Here is a 19,964-nt window from a genome sequence, read left to right as displayed (position 1 = left end):
TTTCCCAGAACAATTTCGTTTAGCGAGCGATCCATAAATTCCAACACCGTCTGCCATTGTTCCCAGGCTGGTCTCGGTTTTGGTTTACTTTCACGAAGAACTATCAGCCTTTCAGTCAGGCCTCAGACCACGATTTACGGTCCGCTCTGTAGATAAACGTCGCGCGTGCGAATATTCGGAAGGGTGCGATTGTGCTTTTATACGGAGAGCGCCATTCACGCTGGTGGTTCCCGCAGGCTCCGCCAACGAAGAACGTTGACGTCGAAGGTGCGAAAAAGAGACCAACCAGCCATTCACCCTGACACCCGTTAACACACATATTTCGTCAAAGGGTAGCGTCTCGTAATCAGTCTCTAAGCGACATTCCTGCCTCTTTTCTATTTATCTTTTCTCTCCTTCTCCCTCTATATATCACGCTTTCCTTCTCCCTTACGCTCGTTCGTTCCTTCTCCCTCCGTCCGAGTTCTTTGTTCCCTCTATGTACCCTTCCAGCGACTTTTTCAACCCCTCGCAAAGTCATTTTCATTAATCTAAATCGACATTGATAGTGTTCGTCTGAATGAAGCTATCGCGATCCTTTTTCAGTCGGCCTTTGTGGCTAACTATTAAAAGGCTCATCTACCGTCTGGTTAACAGTGACGGATATTTGCGAATCTGGTCGCGGACAGAATTGTCACGAACGATTATTTGTGTTTCGTGGCATCGAATTTTTAAGACTGGTGCGACGATGAATATCTTTAGATCGAAAGTTTTTTATTTAGTACGCGATTGTCGTTTCACATTACTTGTGGTATTAACGACTGAATAAGAAAACTCCAACTACTGGTGTGTTAAAATTATTTGATTTATTATTGGAATTTGTGGAATGTTATTGTTTTATTCGTCGAATCGAAGAGTATCTCTAATAATATATATAGAGATTATACGTTGGTCAGAATATCCGAAAAACTTTATATTCAAGGATTTCGAGGTTTATTATTTCGTTACTAGCGTAAATATCTCAACGTTTGGAACGTCGCGTCGCGTCCGTTGAAAATAGCGACTGTTAATTCGCTCGAGATTCGTCTTGGGTACTGAAATCAAATTTTTAGAACAGTAGAACGATTCAATTACTTCCATTAGCGAAAGATCGCGAGACTTTCGATGGGAAGAAGCCAGCTTTACGGCAAACTCAGCCATTTCGTTTAAGATTCTCGCTGATTGGAACAGGTAAAATTCCATCTGACATATGAAATATGAGAACTACACCGATCGATAGTTTCTCCGAGTCTAGATCTTTCTTTTTAATCGACATTAGTCAAACATCCTCTGAATTCCGAAGAATCAGACGTATATATCTCGTTCTATACTTTTTCGCAATTACTACGTTTCTCCATATTTGGGCAGTATAGAAACGGAAGAAAAGATTTGACCGCTGCTTTAAAACTTAGCTCTTTCAGATCGCTATCGAATATATAACAATTTTCGATTTTTTATACATATAGAGGAACTCCGTTCCACTCGTCGATAATAGAACAGCCGGCGGCGTGTACCGCATCGGTCTTTAATTCGCGTATCATTTGTTATCGTACGGTCTGACAACGCACGTAAATCAAGATGCTTCTGGAAAAGCAGCCTGTTCTACTTTCATGTTATTCGCAGCTCATCAATTATAGCTACGTATCGTCTTTCGGCTGAAATATGGTTATTGCGCAAGTTCCTGCTTCTGGTCGGCCCGTCTAGGGTTTAGGGCGTGCTTTGAATCGAACTAATCTCGAGAGAAGGATCGTTTAGAGAGAGAGTGACCTAGAATCAATCGATCGTATCACCTTTATTTATAGCTACACTTTTACCTTGACGGAAAATAAGACTAGCCTGGTATCGTGTGCATATACAGAATGCATGGATCTTGCAAAGCACGAGCACGGTTACTAATTTAGTTGGGCTTTTCAAAAATGATCGATCGATTTCGAAGGTTTCGGTAGTTTCGGATCGATACAACTCGAAAATAACAGGATTTACGTATATTCGACTAGTTCTTGATGTTTACCAGCGACAGGTATCGAATTCGTAGCACGTGTTTCGCTCGTTGTATTACAAAGGTGATTAATCAGTGCAATGCAATATGTCGCTACTATATAAACTTCAGTTCAACACTGGATCAATAGCACATAATACATTTGCCTAATCTGATTAACGATGACATTGATTTCGTTCGAACGATGAAATTTCACTTCAACGTGCCCGCATTGGCCTAATTAATTCCGACAAGAGCAATGTAAATAACGGAAAAGGGTACGTTGTTTCTTTTGCTTCGAGTTCGCGATGTGGAACCGTTCGACCAATACACGGTGAACCGTGAACTTCCTTTATGCTCAAGGAACATTAATCGAGTTCGTAAATTTGCTCTCTAAAAAATATTTATCGACGATAAAATAAAATAAAGTATAGCGTGCGTTTGAATGCATTAAACGATCGAAAATAAAGGAAGTTTATTGCGTAACAAAGTATACAGATCTTTTTAGGATTACAAGTTCAATGGAGCGTAGATATGTCGTTTCGCAACGAAGCAAAATGACTGAAAGATCATAGTTGAAACTCCGTATCGTAATTTTGTAAATTCAATTCGCCGGTACTAAATCTTAAAATCAAAATTTTTCTTTGTAATTTATCACGTTTTTTTTTTTACCACAATTTGGTAAATCGACGGTTTATCAAATTTATTAAAATTACTGAATTTTCTATTATACAATTTTGGAATTATTTCATGCGTTTGGACAGATTGAAGCGTATAAGCCATAACTTGTGACTGTATGCCACAATTGAATAAAGAAAGAAGGCATATAACGTCAGTTATAAAATATAAGGTCTCTCATTCACCAAGTACCGAGTTACCGAAAAAGAATAGCATTTTCCTGTTCAATGAATTCTTTCACACATAACGCGTTCCATTTAAAGCATTCGTTTCCACAAAATGAACGAATAAGTTATTGTAAGCGACACTTGCGTATTTTTCATAATACATTTTTCGTATTCGAAATACTTTCTTGAAAATATTGTGGAATTAAATTTACTTTATAGAGGCAAGAAAAGATAACTGCTGTATTCTGAATAAAAATAAACTTTGAGATAAAATGTTTTTATTCTATATTATATTACACTTTTAGCGATTATATTTAAGAGTAAAAAATACAATGCTGATATATATGTAATAATACTATGATGGTAAAATCTTTGATTTATTATAATAATTATTATTAGGATAAGTACGATTCGATAAATCGTATAATTGTGATGAATTATTCTATTTCACGCGGAAATAATAGCCTTTCTTCGTTGCTCTTTGAATACACCCCAATTACGTCTTTCAAGTACGTTACGGAAAAAATTTCATTGAACATTATCGAATAGTTTACAGTGTAAACATATACATATATGTAAACTTTACACAATCATTCTACGCGCTATGAAGTGCTCTTAGTACGGAAGGTTGTTATTTTACAAGTATTTTACAATATTGGATAGTTTTTATTGGATTCATGCACGCGGAAAACATTGGAAATTCACGTTCTGCGAAAGAATCAACGAAGCGATGGTTACTGTACAAGTACATCATAATGAAAAGAATTTGTAGCATGATTGATAAAATGGAAGTTCGAACAGTTGAATCCTACACGAAAGTTCGAAAACTCGACAACAACGAGAATACCAGAATGGCAATGTGGCTGTGGAAGCGAATCGAGAGAAATCGATATATCGGTGCGAAAGTTAGATGGGGCGAAATAAAATTAAGATAGATGTGTCTGAAAGAAAAAGTAAAACGCGGTAGAAAATTAAATTTGTGTGGATATAATGGTTTCTTCGAAATTATTTTCCTTACTTTTTATGAAATACAATAGTTTCGACTCTCTGTGTCCAGTGAAGAGATGAAATATATCGTATAAATGAGAGAGACAGAGAGAGAGAGAGAGGAAGAGAGTCTTAATTTCAACGAAACATCGCAAGTACCTACGAAAATTGATAGGAAACTTTTTCTATAACTTGTTGCAGCTTAATGAAAGTATCGTTGATTCTTCTACAAATTTATAATATCCACACATTCCACATATATTTGGCACAGTTCTGGTAGCGTTGAGTTCTCGTACACGAACAGCCAACCTTGGAACCGGGCTCGGCGCCCTGGCCGAATGCGAAATGCAACAGGATTGTGTCTAGAGGGAGAATAATGGTTGTAGCCGGAGCCGAATTCGACGCACGTGCAGCCATTAAAGACAGACCAAAATATTGCGGGGTTACGACAGATGCACTTGCTCGTGAACTACCCCCTGCTACGTCCGACAACACCGAGAATTCAATACTCCTCTAGTTTTTTGTTCCTTTTACCTTCCTTTCTTTCTCCACCTCCATCACCATTTCCTCCTCCCTGTTCTTTGTCCGACGTCTTCTTTTTGTCTTCTCTGGCATATTCAGAGCCCCTCTGTTGTGCCTCGACGTGCTCGCTTGATCGTAACCATTGACGTTACCGTTTTGTGTGAGAATTATTCGCCTTTCGTTTCCTTCTTCTTCCAGCCAGAATACACGTCACGGTATTTCGCTTCTGGGCTTTAACTTTGTTAAAGATATTTACATATTTAGCAGTTTATACGAAATCAATCGAACAGGATTATAATTTATTTCATAATCGTCTATTTCATAATTTAGTGAATCTATCTTTATAAATTTATAAATTCATCTTCCGTAAAATTTCTTATTTCAATTAGTCATCGTCAATTCTTTCAAAGAATTACAAGTAATGGAATTAACGTGCAACAATATCGTGGAGAATCATTTCAGTTGCTTTCAATTTGTACGACAGAATCTGCTATGTGATTGTAATGGTTAATGTTAGGCTGATTAGTTTCTCGATATTTCAATCCAAATACCCGCGTCGAAATATTTCTGTTTACATTCGACGAGCCAATAGCGCGACGACAACACGTTTGCACCAATCACGTATTCCATCATTTAAGAGCGACACGAAAGAGTTGTGTCTCGAGCATTCTCGTACCTTCTCGACATCGACTCACACGTCTCTTTCTTGTTTCGAGATCCCTGTTTTCCAGTTGCGTGATTTTCCACTTGCAGGTAAGTATTTAGTCATTTTTAGCCGACTCTCTGTTAACAGCTAATGCGTTTTTAATCTGCGGACATTATTCGTACTACCAATGTATGATATTGACCGAATTGCCACGGTAGAACGAAACGTTGACTATAACGAAACCAGTGGCTTTACAATTAGAGCACTCACGGATCACAATTTATTTTTCCTTTCGTTTTTAGCGATGCATATAGCGTTCTTTGGGTTCAGATGGATAACCTGAACGTGAGATATACGACTTTTTCTATAACTGTAAACTATTTCATTGATAGAATGCTATGGACACATTAGAAAACATTGAAATATGAGGCGGAGATATTTCCTGTTAGAATTTAATCTTGAAGTTAAGATTAATAATCTGTGGAAGACACAATGTTTATGTTGAGATAATATTCGGTGATGTTTATTAAACAGAACTACGGAACCTGATGTATATAAGCGAGTGATATAATTAACAACGTATACAAGAATTGTTGATCGTTGACCAGTTACTCTCAGACCAGACGTAGGTAGTGACCCATGATCCCTTAAATACTTTGAGCCCCACTCTCTATACAGTAATGAGTACGACCTGTGTAAGTGTCCTGTTCAAATGCCTGTGTGGGTGTCTGTGTAAGAGTATTGTGCCTATGCGTGTAATATCTTTGTATTCCAATATTTAATCTCTATTCATATAAGTATTTTGGGTTTATGAATGGTCCTTAAAACAGTCCTTATGTTTATTGCACGCTCTTACAAATTACGCAGAAAGCGGATGTTTGTTAAAATAATATTCAGTGATATTTATTAAACAGAACTACGTAACCTGATGTATATAAGCGAGTGATATAATTAACAACGTATACAAGAATTGTTGATCGTTGGCCAGTTACTCTCAGACCGGACTTAGGTAGTGACCCATGATCCCTTAAATATTTTGAGCTCCACTCTCTATACGGTAATGAGTATGACCTGTGTAAGTGTCCTGATCAAATGTCTGTGTGGGTGTCTGTGTAAGAGTATTTGTGCCTATGCGTGAAATATCGTTGTATTCCAACATTTCCATATATCTTCAACGTTAATGGTAATAATTAAATTTTACTCTTTTTAACGACGATAACCTCATTCATGATACTATATAAATGATAGACTAACGTGTAATCTATGGTAAATTCTAATATTTTATAAGGCTAGTTTAAATAGTGGGTGGATAAACAAGAAGGTTACAGGGACCGTAATTATAAACATGAATTCTAAACACAGACTCGAGTGATTAAAAATTTGCGTAGTTTCAATTCGTCGCGAACAGAATGTGTACTAAGCTTAGCAGGTTTGCCAAGGGATTATAGTGGCTTACTCGCAATCGTTGCTCTGTAATATATCGAATCCGTACTCGCAACACGATCCACGATGCTCGCCAGGTTGAAACGAATTTTCGAGCAAACTATCGTTGAAAACGGAATTTTATGCGGCAACAGAAGTTAATAACGAACTCGCGTATGATTAATTTAAAAAAAAGCGCTGTACGTCCGAGAGATATATCTACGTATTTATGCGTGTAGTCTCGAGATGTTCTCGCTTAAGATTTTAATGGATGTACCGATTTAATATACCTGATAATAAGAGAGTACGAATATCATACAATATGTCACAATTAAAAACTCCTCATTGATAATTTGGGGAATTTAAAATGCAATAATTTGTAATTGTTCCGTGGAACTCTAATATTTCCCTCCTCGTTTGGTAAATTGCATTTAATTCTTTTAATTGGAAAAAATATAGGTTGCAAACTAGACATCGTCGTTAATTATTTTGTTTCTAATTAGTTCACTGAGAATTTTCTCCAAAAATTGTAATGGAAAATGCAGAGAAATCTGATAAAAATGAGAAGCTTTTCCGCTCGTGTCGATTGTCTCGCAAATATCTTGTCTCGAGTCGCGTATTTGACATAGCAAAAAAGTTTAAGATCATCATTTTCACTTTCTATGGAAATTACAACTGTCGCGATGAGTCGCGACAATATTCAAATTTATGGCAGCTACTGGCGAGTTGTATTAGTCACTGTGGAATGTTTCACTCGGATTTAGACAAGTTGTTTTTGTTGCAGAGAGCCTATGCGGACGTCACGAGAAACGTCTGTTGAACGAGCTGCTGTCATCATACAACACACTGGAGCGGCCCGTTGCCAATGAGAGCGAGCCTCTCGAAGTGAGATTTGGCATCACGCTGCAGCAGATCATAGACGTGGTAAGTTATTCCCCTGACGCGACGGCTCCAACGTCGTTAATCATTCGCTGTAGCAGGTCAACGATTTATAAAGAACTAAACTGCCGGAGTTCTTTCGAACGAATTACGAGCTTTCTAATTTTTAAATCAGACTATATCGCAAAACGTTTGCTACTAAATCTCCAAAATTAAAGCTATTAAAGTCTGCAAAAAGAAGAAAAAAATTAAAAAAGGGGGAATAGATCGACAACTCTTACTTGTCATCAGACCTAAGTGCATTAAACGCTATCGACCATGTTACTTTTCTTTCAAATACCTCCTTTAACAATTGAACCGGTTAAAAGCCGTCATAGTCAGAACGATTTGATATTCTGCTTTCTAATTTGATCCGCGTGTAATCGCATTTATATTAAGGGAATTACCAACCGAGCACATTTCGCTAGGTTTTCTTCCTTTCTTAAGGAAATCGCATTAGAGAGGATTTACGACAGGGGCATTTTCGCTTCCATCGGCGGCAAACTGCACAATGGCTAGCAGTTCGCATATGCGCGCATGCTATACGTTTACGTATATACCGTTCCATCGATGGAACTTCCTTACGAAAGATTTCCATTATAACCCGCTGCTTTCTTTCGCTATATATGAGAAGTTACCTGAATCCTATACGAATACCATCTGCTACCGTTCGATCCGATTTCTTTCTTCGCGCATTCATTGCTCGCTTATCCCTTTTCCTCCGCGCATTTCTCCCACGTGAAAGGAAATATCAGTGACGCGAAGAAGTGGCCACAATGAAGTAACATCGACATTCCAAAAAATAATGGCACAAAAGTGCGACGAAAGTTTCTTCTCCGTCCTCCTTTATTCGTCGTTACAATCACACATTTTAAGAGATTAACAACCCTTTAAGACTATCAAAATCTGTAAAATCTTTCCATAAAAGTTGCACAAATTTCTCAGTCACCAGCCTCTGCTTTTATTTACTAAAAATATATCAAATCGTATTCGTTGACTCATTCCCCCGATCGAATACAGTTTCACCACATTACGTGGACAAAGAACCAGGAAAAGGAGGACGGGTAGAAAGGCTCGATAATGACGCATCAAATATTCAGTGTCAATGACCACGTAATACTTCCGGATATTACGTCGACGGAAGATTACGAAAGTTAGGGTGGCACGGAGTAATTTCCGTGGCTAGATGCAGTCTACAGAGCGGCTAGCAATCTTTGCGTGAATTGCAAAGATAAGGAGGCCGAAGATTAGCTGCGCAAGTTTTTGCACGTCAAAATATCGGTCTTATCTAAACGAGACCATGGCTAACAGCCGAGGGTTGGATAGTGTAGCGGTATAGGGGTGGAACGAACCGAGGAAGAGGCAGTGAACGAAGCAGATCGCATTATGTGCTCCATCTTGCCTCGACTGGCCTTGCCTCGGCCATTTACTTACTTTATGCAGCTTTCCTTTCGGCTGCCATCGCACGAAACATCGCACCGTGCCGTTACACGAATATCGCGAACGTTGATAATCGGAAACGTTAGTACAAACTAGGGAAAATTTTCCTATGTAAAAGCGTAATTGACAGTAATCGTCGCGCATTTCCGTCGCTTTGAAAGCATTCTCGTTGTAGCATCTGTTTATACCCGACTGTTTTATTATTCTACGTATCAGATGTTCGGAATAGTTACAGGATATTTGAGGTTCTAACAGGATATTTGCTAGGAACAATTTGTTTGTAGTTTCCTGTTATTTATGTTATGTTACATACTTTCAGCGCCGTTATACCTTTGATCGTGCTATTTATATATAGAATCTTTAACTCGAGTCGAACACCCAAACAACGCTAATTGTTTTACCATTCGAAACTGAAAAACTGATTGGAAATATATATTATACACGTATTTACGGTATTTAGAAGTGTAAGTTAAATTATCTTTAAATATCGTACTATTTTGTATGGAAAGTATCGTGCACGGTAACATACAATTCTGTATATTATTCTGTCCCTCTCTCTTCGCCCTCTCTCTTTGTAATGCTCAATCCGACTAATGTTTCAATGCTATGCGCGGGCATATGAAGCGTAATTACACTCGACAAGCAAATATTTTCCGGTCCATACAATTTCGCGTGGAATAAAGCGCTACCAGCACTGGGGAATTCCGATATACGACTTACTTGGTATGTAAATGCATGAAACGTAATTATTGCACACGGCAGACAACCGTTCATATTGATGGGAGTTTCTGTGCACATACGGGAGAGCCCTGCAAAAAAGGTTAAAATTCTGATGTAAAGTCAAAAAACGAGGAAAAGGGAAACGACGGGTCGCAATTGAATTGAAAGTTACCGCGAACCACGGAAACATGAAAAAGTGGAATCCACGTTGCCAAAGAAAATGTCTTCGTCTCTCAGGGGAAACAATATCTTTTATGCGGAAACCTGCGGTTAAAGTTCACTGAAATCAATTTGTTGTGTTATTACGGCTCCGATGTATCGTGGATATTAAATTTTTAATCCTTGTTACTTCATGAATTCTTGGTCTTTGGCTTCTCTGTACTCGTGCCGGCTCAACCGTAGATTCATCAATTTTTCTTGAATCATCTTCTCTCTTTCTCTCTCTGCAAAGAGCACGATTGCCTTTGAAACGGACCTCGATTTCATTACGCGAATCGTAACGGATATTCACGGAAATATGTTTATTTTCATAACCCGTTCCTCCTAGTGGTAAAACAGATTCGATCTTTTCGTTTATCTGAAGGGAATATTTACCTGGAACGCGAATGGAACGTATTATTATTCGGGATACTAAGTTAAATCGGACGTGAAATAAATCGATCGTATGTACATATACGTGATCGGAGAAATTAGAGATAACATTTTGAAAGGAAGAATGTAAATTGAGAACTTTCGTTCGAGTTTGTATTTATCTTCCAAATAGAACCATGCGAATAAAAATGAGTAAGGCGAGCAACAAGTATCTACGTCAATATGAACTTTTGCGGACCTGTTTTTGCAAAATCTTAGATAAATACGGGAATCGTTAAAATTTGATTATTACTATCAATTTAGTTTTTAGCCATACCACTCGTACTCTATTATTACTGAAACTATTAAAATTATGTTTGAACGACTTGAAATTAAACGAACAACAAACATCATCGTTCGTAACCATTCGTTGGGAAAACGAATTCGTAAAAACAGAGCTCCCTTTTATCCTTCCACTATATCGATAGTCCAGAAGCGTTTTAATTGGATATTTCGAGACAGAACTGAATTCAGCCAGGCAAACCGTACGTTCTGGCCGGAAATCCAGTTGGACCAAAACGGAATTCGTGACCAAAACAGATGGCGTGTGATCGTGAACAGGTTAGTACACAGAATTTCCATTCGTGTTCTGTTGATACACCGACGTTTATATGTATTCTGTTTTGCAAAGTGCAGCAGGCTGGGAAAAGTTCTGCACTGCGATATAGTGCTGCAAGATGACGATTCTATTCGGTGAACACGAGGATACGTGCTGTACGTTTTGATAGCATCTCCCCCCCCCCCCAAAAAAAAGAAAGAAAAAAAACAGGACAAATTTTTTTCCTTTAGTCCGATATGATATTGCTTAGAACGCCTCCAGAGGATAAATTTCAGGCAATAATTGTTTTTGCAAGCATAATCGGTGCGCTCCCCTTGGCTCTTAGTTCTTGCATCCCAACCGTTTAAGCCGTCGTATCTGTTTCTACATCATCCTTGTATCATCTTGATCATTGTATGTATGTACCTCGAATTTCGAAGATTCCAACAGCGATGCTCCGCTGGCTTCGGCAGTGTTCCACTGCTCGAGAGCTTAGCCCTTTGAATTATCAAAGCTGTCAACGGCGGCTGGTAATCGCTTTTCCTCTCGCATATTAATATACGTATATTATGTACGAAAATTTGTTAGATTAATTTTAAGTTTTATAGTAAACTCTTGTTTAGGAATAGTCGCCTCTCGTCCGTGATTATTTCAAATCGCATCTACCCTGACGTAGCGTGGACACCTTCGACGCTACGTTCTAAACAAATACTCGATATATTAAGAAAATAACAGAACGTTGCTTTATAACTATTAGGTAAAAGAAGAACGATAACGAAAGTACAGATCGACGACGAACGGTAAATTAGTTCTTGCTGCGAGATATGGTGATCGATAAAAATGAAAACGGTAAATTTCGATCCGACGGTGGTGTCGTTTGACCATGAACTCCGTATTTATGATCGGCATAATGGAAATTGCGTGGCGTCGTGTTTCCTCTTTCGTTCTCCAGTGGTGCGCTGTCAGTTCTTCGCAATGTATCGCGGCGTCCTGCTGATTTTCAGTTTCCCTTCGCGTTCTTCGTCTGCTCCCGTTCGTGCAAGCTTGTTCAAAGGCGCGTCCACAGCAGCGCAAAGTGACGAGATGCTTTTTCATCAGCGTCGCAATTATAAAATGGTCAAGCAAGCTCATCGTATTACTCGGCCTTCGCCGTTTCACGTTGCAAGTTGTACGTGGGTCGGAATAAAGGTACTGATCAGTGAAATTTCGCCTCGACACGACCTTATTTTCTGCTTTTGTCGTCTTCGCTTTCCTTATCTTCCTCTCGTCTCTTTCCTATTCTGCCTTTTCTAAAGTTTCTGATTAATTTTTCCACTTCATACGCGAGCCGCGATTTCAATTCGGAAAGTTCGACGTTCATCGACTAATATACGGAATATATTAATAAAATCTGTTTCGACCTCGTTCTCGATCGCGCCTCGCGAAATTCAATAAATTAAGTTTATCGTGAAAATATCGAATATTGTCGATCTACGCAAACGTAGTTTCATACAATTTTTCATACTTTTGCGATGATTTAAATGTAATTAATATTTGACTGTTATTTAAAGAAACTTCAAAGTCGTTAGAAACGAAACATCGAATTATTTTCTGATAATTGTATCGTATGCCGTATAAATTACCTTCCTCGTGGCAATGTTAATCGTAACTGATTGTATAATATACATACTAATTGTAACGAAATGAACATCGAAAGCTGTTGACTGTAATATCTAAAAATAATAGGTAGCGGAGACAATTGGTGAACTCCTATTGTGCAAACTTCAATTGTGCAAACTGTTCGTCCCCTGTCACGTTCGGATAAATGGAATTTTACCGGGCTGCAATTATCGTTTGATCGGTAGGATGTTTCTATCGCATAAACATTTAATACAAAGTTAACCGTTATTTGATGTTTCCTGTCATCTTTCTTGCGTGCTTATTCAATCTGACGTTTTGCACGTAAAAACAACGCGTTCCAAACAGCTTGGTGCATTAAAGCAAGAGATATTTCTAAATGGAGCAAAATACATCCCATTACTCAGCCTGTTTCCCCTTCCCAGCCGGTTTCCTTAAGTCGCGTTACTCAAGCTGCTTCGAGTTTTTACCCTTCCTTCCTTCCTTCCTTCCTTTCCACCCCTTGTGCCTTCTGAACGATCGTTGCAAAGAAAATTGCAAACTGCTCACGTTCCCGTATTTTTTATTTATTCAACCGGAACGCGTTTCATATTTTCGCTTCCGCGAGTTGAACGATTTTTTTGGTCGTTGATTATTTTTCGGTCGCTAGGGAACGCTATTTTTTCTGACAAGCTTCAGCCACTGAATCTGTTTTCCCTTTTCAAATCGCCACGTTTGACCACTTTTTGCAAATCATTTTTCAATCTGCATTTGAACGAAAAACCGTGAAACAACGCTTCTCCTTCGTTGAAGAATTTTGATGCTGCCTTTCGTCCTTCGCTCCCGTATTTATATTACGTTTCTCTTGTATTTCAGCAGGAAAACAAAACAAATGTCTAGAAGATATTTTTCTATCGATTAAAATACAACAATGTATATTCCTTTATAATATAGTCGAATGTGTGTATGCGTAAATTTCTAATCGACGGAATTAAACGAAATTGGATAGAGAAATCTAAGAACTTTCGAAAACGAAAAGTAACTGTTGAAAAGTAAAAGTTCCGATATGTACTTCTTAGAAACAAAAGAGAACCGATGGTCGTAATTTTTCACGCGAAGATGGTATCGCAAACTATCACGTTTGTCTATAAACTTCCGTGGTTTTCGCTCTCCGCTTTTCTTCTTTTCCCGGCGTCCGACAAAACGCGCGAGTCACACTACTGGTTGGCTCGCAGCCCATGCATTCAACCAAACGTATACACGTTGCATACCAAAAAGACCACAAACCACGATCCTTGGTTAACCCTTCGAAACAATCTTCCCATATTTCTTGTTCTATCGTTGTTCTATTTGCAATTCTTCGTTGCAATGTGAAAAAAAAAGAAAACGAATACTTGAAATTAGATATACGTGGTACAATGTTGGCTGCTTCCATTTGAATTATAACATGATCGAATTGATCGTATATCGTGTATTGATTGCGCGCTGATATTAGAATTCTAATTTTTTTATTCGCTAAGATAATGCGGCGCTTTACATAGTAAAGCAACAAAACTTTCTTACTTTGATCTATTTTTTCTACGAAAGCGTACGAATATAACACCGATTCGATGGGATCGTCGTTTTGCTTGTGCCGGTAATTTTTATCTTTCTCCGAATAGTACGCGATTTATCGCCTGCAAAGGAGTTAAATTGTTCGAAATGCAACTCTTCAAAGCGTTTACTGCGCGTACACGAAAGCGAATACGATGAGTTGTATCGCGGCGAATGTTTTTCTCTCCTCTTTTACATCGTGTACGCTGCGCAAAAATTAATCATCGCACAGAACGTGCACCTACTTAGTTTCTCGTTTGAAAAATAGTTACGTTATGCCAGAGTAGCTTATACGGTTCTGTTTTCGGCGAATGCTTTTATCTAATTTTCCACGAAGTTAATTTGCCAAGCTTTTTCAACAAAAGTTACTATTTCGGAATTTACTGTTGCGTTTCTGTGATATCTGTTCTACGAAAACAAACGACGCTGCAGAATTTCCATTTTATTAATTTTAATGTCACATCGAGCGCTTGCTACCATTACGAACATCAATTATTTTAACAACGGTACGATCTTTAAAAGAAGGACTCGGACAGCGTGTTGTACTATATTATCTTGTTTAACCCATTTGCATTATGGCTCTAATTAAGAGAATTGGTCCCTATCAGCGCGCGCAGTCGATCGTAGGTGCAGTAAATGACATCCGAATTCTTCATGGAGTTTATCGAAAATTTACCGTTCAAAACGATTGGTAGACAATGTTACTTCGCAAACATCGCATCTTACATTCTTTATAACAGAGGAAAGAAGTAAAAATTGTTTATTTGGAAAAAAATTATTTAGATTAAGATGGAAATAAAAAAGCAGTCGCAGCGCGCGCAATAATCCGCGCTTGGTGGTAGAAGACAGTCGCAGCGCGAGGATTAATCCGCGCTTGGATGCAAATGGATTAATAGCTTGCTTCTTTCCCAAAACTATTAAGCGTCAATATTGCGCCAACGTAACATTTGGTTTAAGCAAAGCAAACTTGGGTTTGTATCGTTTTGTTAGAAATATTCCATCAAACTTAGAAAATTTCTGTTTCACCCTATAAGTGCTTAGACCTTACGTGGTACAGGTAAGGCGAAAAATCCAATATCGTTAATCCGAGATGCATAAACGCAAACAATCGCAAACACGTCAACGATCTAAAGCTAGTATAGAGTTGTAACTTATGTATATTTGTCTCGTGATCTTCGTTTATGTTGAAGTGATCGACGCTTCTAGGAAAACTCTACATCTGGTCTTCGGTTTTCCCAAGCGCTGAGGTCATCGATAGCGCATAGACAAAAGAATGCGTCGACGACAGACCATAAGCGGCACACGTGCGACATTGGCTTCAGCGTTCTTTTAGTCTCAGGGTAACATTGCTAGCGTGCGGATCTGGACCAGCTTACACTGTATTCCACAAATTGTACTTTATATTCACAATACATATATACTTTCAATACCTTACAATTTACCCACGCGTTTCTTTGATTTCCACATACATCGAATAACCTTAACAGCTTACAATTAGATACAAAGACGAAACAGATGACTGCTGCAACGTTGCAAGGCGATATCAATTGAATCTCCTTAGCTCCAACGGAAAGACATTTCCTAGAAAGTATACCAACCACTCGACTGTAGCGAATCATGCAAAGAAAATATATCGTTTGTTGCGAGAAACGTCTAGATGGAAAAAGAATACGAAAAGAATCACGATATTAATGTTGAAAGCGTGATGTCGGTTTATGCATTCCTCGCTTCGAAATACTACTATTATATATGGTATGTCGGAGATAAAAGGACATCGGGGCCTTTCTTTCGGAACGTTTAGGAAGGTCCCCGATACTTTAGTCCACACTTTTTATTATAGCTGTACTTAAACGATAAAACTGAGATACAGTTGCTTGTGATCTAATCCGAGTATGGGTGCCCGAGATTAATGACAGTGGGCTTAGGCTCGAAGTGACATAAGGGGTCGCTGAACGTAGCTACGATCACGGGAGGGACGTGTACCTAACAGAGGTATGGAATAATTAAATAGCTCCCCTTAAAAACAAAGATCGACCCGCGGGGTACAGAGAGGTACGAAGAGGAATATATAAGGGCAGTCCCACTTGGACTGAGATTCGGTCAGATAAGTTCTGCTTGTACCGTGGACAAGTACGTTCAGTCACACCCGAATCGTGGATCAGTAAGCTGAATTCGACTTAGACCGTGGATTCGTTGTCGAGTTTAAGATCATTGCCATTCGCATCCCGATTATCTAATTACTTACTAATTGCTTGTCAAATTCTGTCATAATCATAATTGTACGAGTAAATATCTTCGCTGTTGTATAACAACAATGTCTAATCCAAAGAAAGATTCGTTACACGCCCTACATATATGATAAAGAAACTATTAAAAAAAAAAAAAAGGTAATTAAAATATACGGAGAAACACTCATTTTCAGGCTATATTATTAGAGGTAATTTAAAAGCCGCTTGTTATAGTTTTAATCGGCGTTTAAACGATTTTAAAGATCGACTAGTTTCGGGTCGGACGAATTACTATTTTCGACCGAATGCCTCGTGTGTCCCAAATGTAATGTCTCACTACGTTCGAGAGGGAAATTTCAACGTGAAGGGTTGACCTGTTTGAATCGACCTTCGATTTGCGTCCGCTTTGAAGCGAATACGAGCGCAGATTACGAGGGGGCTATGCGTAGACCGTAACCGAAGGCGTTGTCAACAATTTCGATTAGTTTCGACACCTGCGTCGTAGCCTCCCGTCGTGCACACGGTTCCGTCAAATAGTGACACGACTGTACTCTGTAAACAAATTGTACAAACGTTCCTCGTATTTTACGAATTTCGTGTATCTTTCGAACATTATCTGTCATTCATTTATCCGTATACTGTTACCTCTATAAGCTATCGCGTTACTCAAATATAATACATGCTGGTTGATTATTTCGATAAGAGTACAAAAATAATTCCCTAGTAAATACTTTTCAAATGACACAGCGATAATGTTAAATACGATGATACGTTCGTACATACGTTGGAAAGTCAGGAATAAATTATCAAATTAAGTTATAATTCCAACGAACGATGTATTTGGATTATTTCACGGATTATTGTTTCACGGAGATTTAAATATATTAGCGAACGAGTGTGTAGTTTCAGTATTGTATGTCTCTCTGAAAACCATACATCTTTCGTTAGAAACATTTTGTCGTACAGCAAATAATATACGAATTGTACGAAGTTATCCTATTAACGAGACTCACCCTGTATATATGTATATTCGTTCGATCTAAAAGGTTCGATTTTGTTAAACAGTCCAGCCTGATGGTAAAGTAAATTTCCTTCGAATCTCGTAATTGCAAACGCCATTAGGTGTGAAAACGAAATTCGTGTTTGTAGGTTCGACGACAAAAATAATACGGTGAATTAACTCGACGAGCGATTCTTCTATAAAACGGGAATAGCGAGAAAAGACTTGTAATAATCTAATAACCTGTTTGGTTAGCGCAGACATCTCTAGCGTGATTTGTTTCACGATGATTGATTCGATAATTTGATCGCTTATTGATTTCCGATAATTCTCTGGTCTCTTCCACTGCGAAACATATTAAACAACGATTAATCATGGCTGCGACAAGCACGGAATTATTTTCCTAATAAAATGGATATACGTACATGTATTATCGATCTACGCACGTTGAAATTTATTACGCGCGCTATTTAGGCTATGAAACAAAATCTTTAAATTCAACGAGCATCAAAATGTTGAACATGCAAAAAATTTCGATTTCGCAGTTTTCCTCTGTCGTGTTCTTGATCGAAAAGCTTTATACGTCGTCGATAGTTTTAATTTCACCTTCGGCCGAACGGAAAATCGATCTTGGATCCGATTCCACGTTGAAATGAAAATCGAGCGTCAATTCGATTTCACTTTTTAATATGTTTGGCACGCGCGTAGGTCAAGGTTGCGATTAACAAATATGCCAACGAATTCGAGGAGATGTTTAAACACTCGACGTTAAGCTATCGCGAGATCTCCGCAAAGATTCGTGCCTCAGGAAAATCTGATCATTTTCGAGATTCGTGATCCCTCGAGACTCGTGTTTAACGCGAATATACCGTATCGTTTTACCTCGTTCCAGTGTGTAAATGTACCCTATTAAAATATACTATAAAATTTTGTGACCAATGAAACTTTTGAAATCAATTCTAACGTCGCTTTGAACATGTATAAAATGAAATTCATTTCTGAGATAACGGGCCATGCTCGGTTCGTGTTTGAAAATGAAATAATACGTTCATTTAGCACTCCGGCTATCCGTTAATTACATTCTTCGTCACTTTCTTGCTATTGCCGCGTTCTAGCCAAGTTTTATGAGATTAACAGGCTATTTTTATCACGAATAGTTAAACTTAAACCGTTTGATACTTGTTGCGCTGGTCGCGAGCTTTCCTTCTATTCTATGCAGCTTCGGAATGCACGTATACATTGACATGCAAATCTAGCTTTCTTTCGCCTCGAATCGAGACACGCCTTTGATATTTATCTCGTTCCTGATGATAGTTTTGAAACGTAAACCTTTTGTATAAAGCGCAAAAGCTTTATATAAAAATTATAAACTTAACCCCTTGTTAGTCGTTTTCCTTTTCTTATCATTTCGTTTCATTGCTTTATTTTATTTGTAATCGTTCATTTTGCGTTACGTAATATATTTATTCGGCAATTAATCGCGTCATTAAGTGATTCAAGGAAAGGATACGTATCGGATAGAGATATGAAATCGCGGAAACGAAAGTGTCGCGATAAGTAGTTTTGGTCAACGACCGGTCAATTCGTTCGACACGATCGTTTACCAAGTGGTTTGCCTGGTTGACAGTATCGTTGAAGTGCACTCGTTTTATAAATCACTTTGAACTTCTGATGATGAGTCTGTGGTAGAGTGCGGTTCCCTACAGAGCACTCGGGAAACGAACGATCGCGGCAGCAATTTGCGGTTATTGATCCTAGTTTTTGGTGTGAATTTTACAACTTGCGCGTCTCACTCTCATCATTCTCTCTCACGCTCGTCTTTACGCGTATCTTATGCACTTTTTTCTCGCAACAAAAGCAATTCTATTATATACATGCGATATATTCGCTCTTTCGTTTCGAGAAAATTGAAAAATAAATGGTCCGTGTATCTCAAATTTATGAAATTAATTTTATTTTCTACTTCTATAAAACGATTCGAACATTAAAATTATACTAACTTGACGTTTCTCTTTTGTTTCTTTTCTCAGGATGAGAAGAATCAAATATTGACGACGAACGCGTGGCTGAAATTGGTAAGTGATTAATTAATTATACGTTAACGTGTATGTACAGACCGTATGGGAAAGCACTAGTTTCTAAAGGCTTTACGTAGTTTTCAGCTTAATAAGTAGCTACTCGCTATAGTATTAACTCCTTGGCGTTCGTAGTTTCTTGCATACATATACCGAATAGACAAGAGCGCCAATGTGTTACAGAACTTTCTTCCAGAAGATATTACAGAAGGAATTTCGATCTAAAATCACGTACAGTATCTTCGTTCTAATTTCGTAATTTTTAAGAACCATAAACTTAACAGATATATGAGTATGAAATAGCTGTTTTTAAGTTATTACCAGAGGGACAATTTGTAATGGCTCGTGTCGAGGAACAATTTGACACGAGAGACGCACCGACAAGAGTACCGGTAATGGGGTTTGCGGTAAAAAATGGGAAATTTAAAATGCACTCGCGGTAATATCGTCCTTTTCCTTTCTCGAAACACCGTGGTGTACCGGTTCGCTTACAGGTTTACAGGAAATCAATATACCCGAACTAATACTCGCCTGTCACGGTTGCTATTCTCATTTCCATCGAAGTGGTATAACGTTCCAGTTGAAGAACGCGTTCTATTAGCGGTAATGGTACGTGGTGCGAAAAGAACGACGTTTAAATACCTTGGGCTAATTACTCGCGCAATAAAGAGCATGTTCAGAAACTTCGTAACAAACTACGAAGTTTTAGAATAAAAAAACAGAATTTCCTGATAGCTGGTTCGGAAGTCGTTTACAAAATTTACAGATCGATCCTTTTTAGTTTTCAATTTTTATATTTTTTATTCGT

At 38.2% G+C, this 19,964-nt stretch overlaps 1 protein-coding gene across 4 annotated transcripts in view; it reads left to right on the top strand.

Annotated features, from left to right (window-relative positions):
• The window catches only part of Nachralpha6 (nicotinic acetylcholine receptor alpha6), a 269,850-nt gene that overhangs the window by 65,308 nt on the left and 184,578 nt on the right, over positions 1-19,964 (top strand). For all 4 annotated transcript variants that reach the window (XM_072007559.1, XM_072007558.1, XM_072007557.1 and 1 more), the window contains exons 3-4: positions 7,203-7,342; positions 19,112-19,156. In XM_072007559.1, the coding sequence (XP_071863660.1) occupies positions 7,203-7,342; positions 19,112-19,156 (185 nt within the window). The remainder of the gene's footprint in view (positions 1-7,202; positions 7,343-19,111; positions 19,157-19,964) is intronic.

This window comes from Bombus fervidus, chromosome 7, assembly GCF_041682495.2.
Source record: "Bombus fervidus isolate BK054 chromosome 7, iyBomFerv1, whole genome shotgun sequence".
In the NCBI taxonomy this organism is placed as follows: Eukaryota; Metazoa; Arthropoda; class Insecta; order Hymenoptera; family Apidae; genus Bombus; species Bombus fervidus.
The sequence above is the reverse complement of the archived record's forward strand: the minus strand, read 5'-3'. Positions and strand labels throughout refer to the sequence as shown.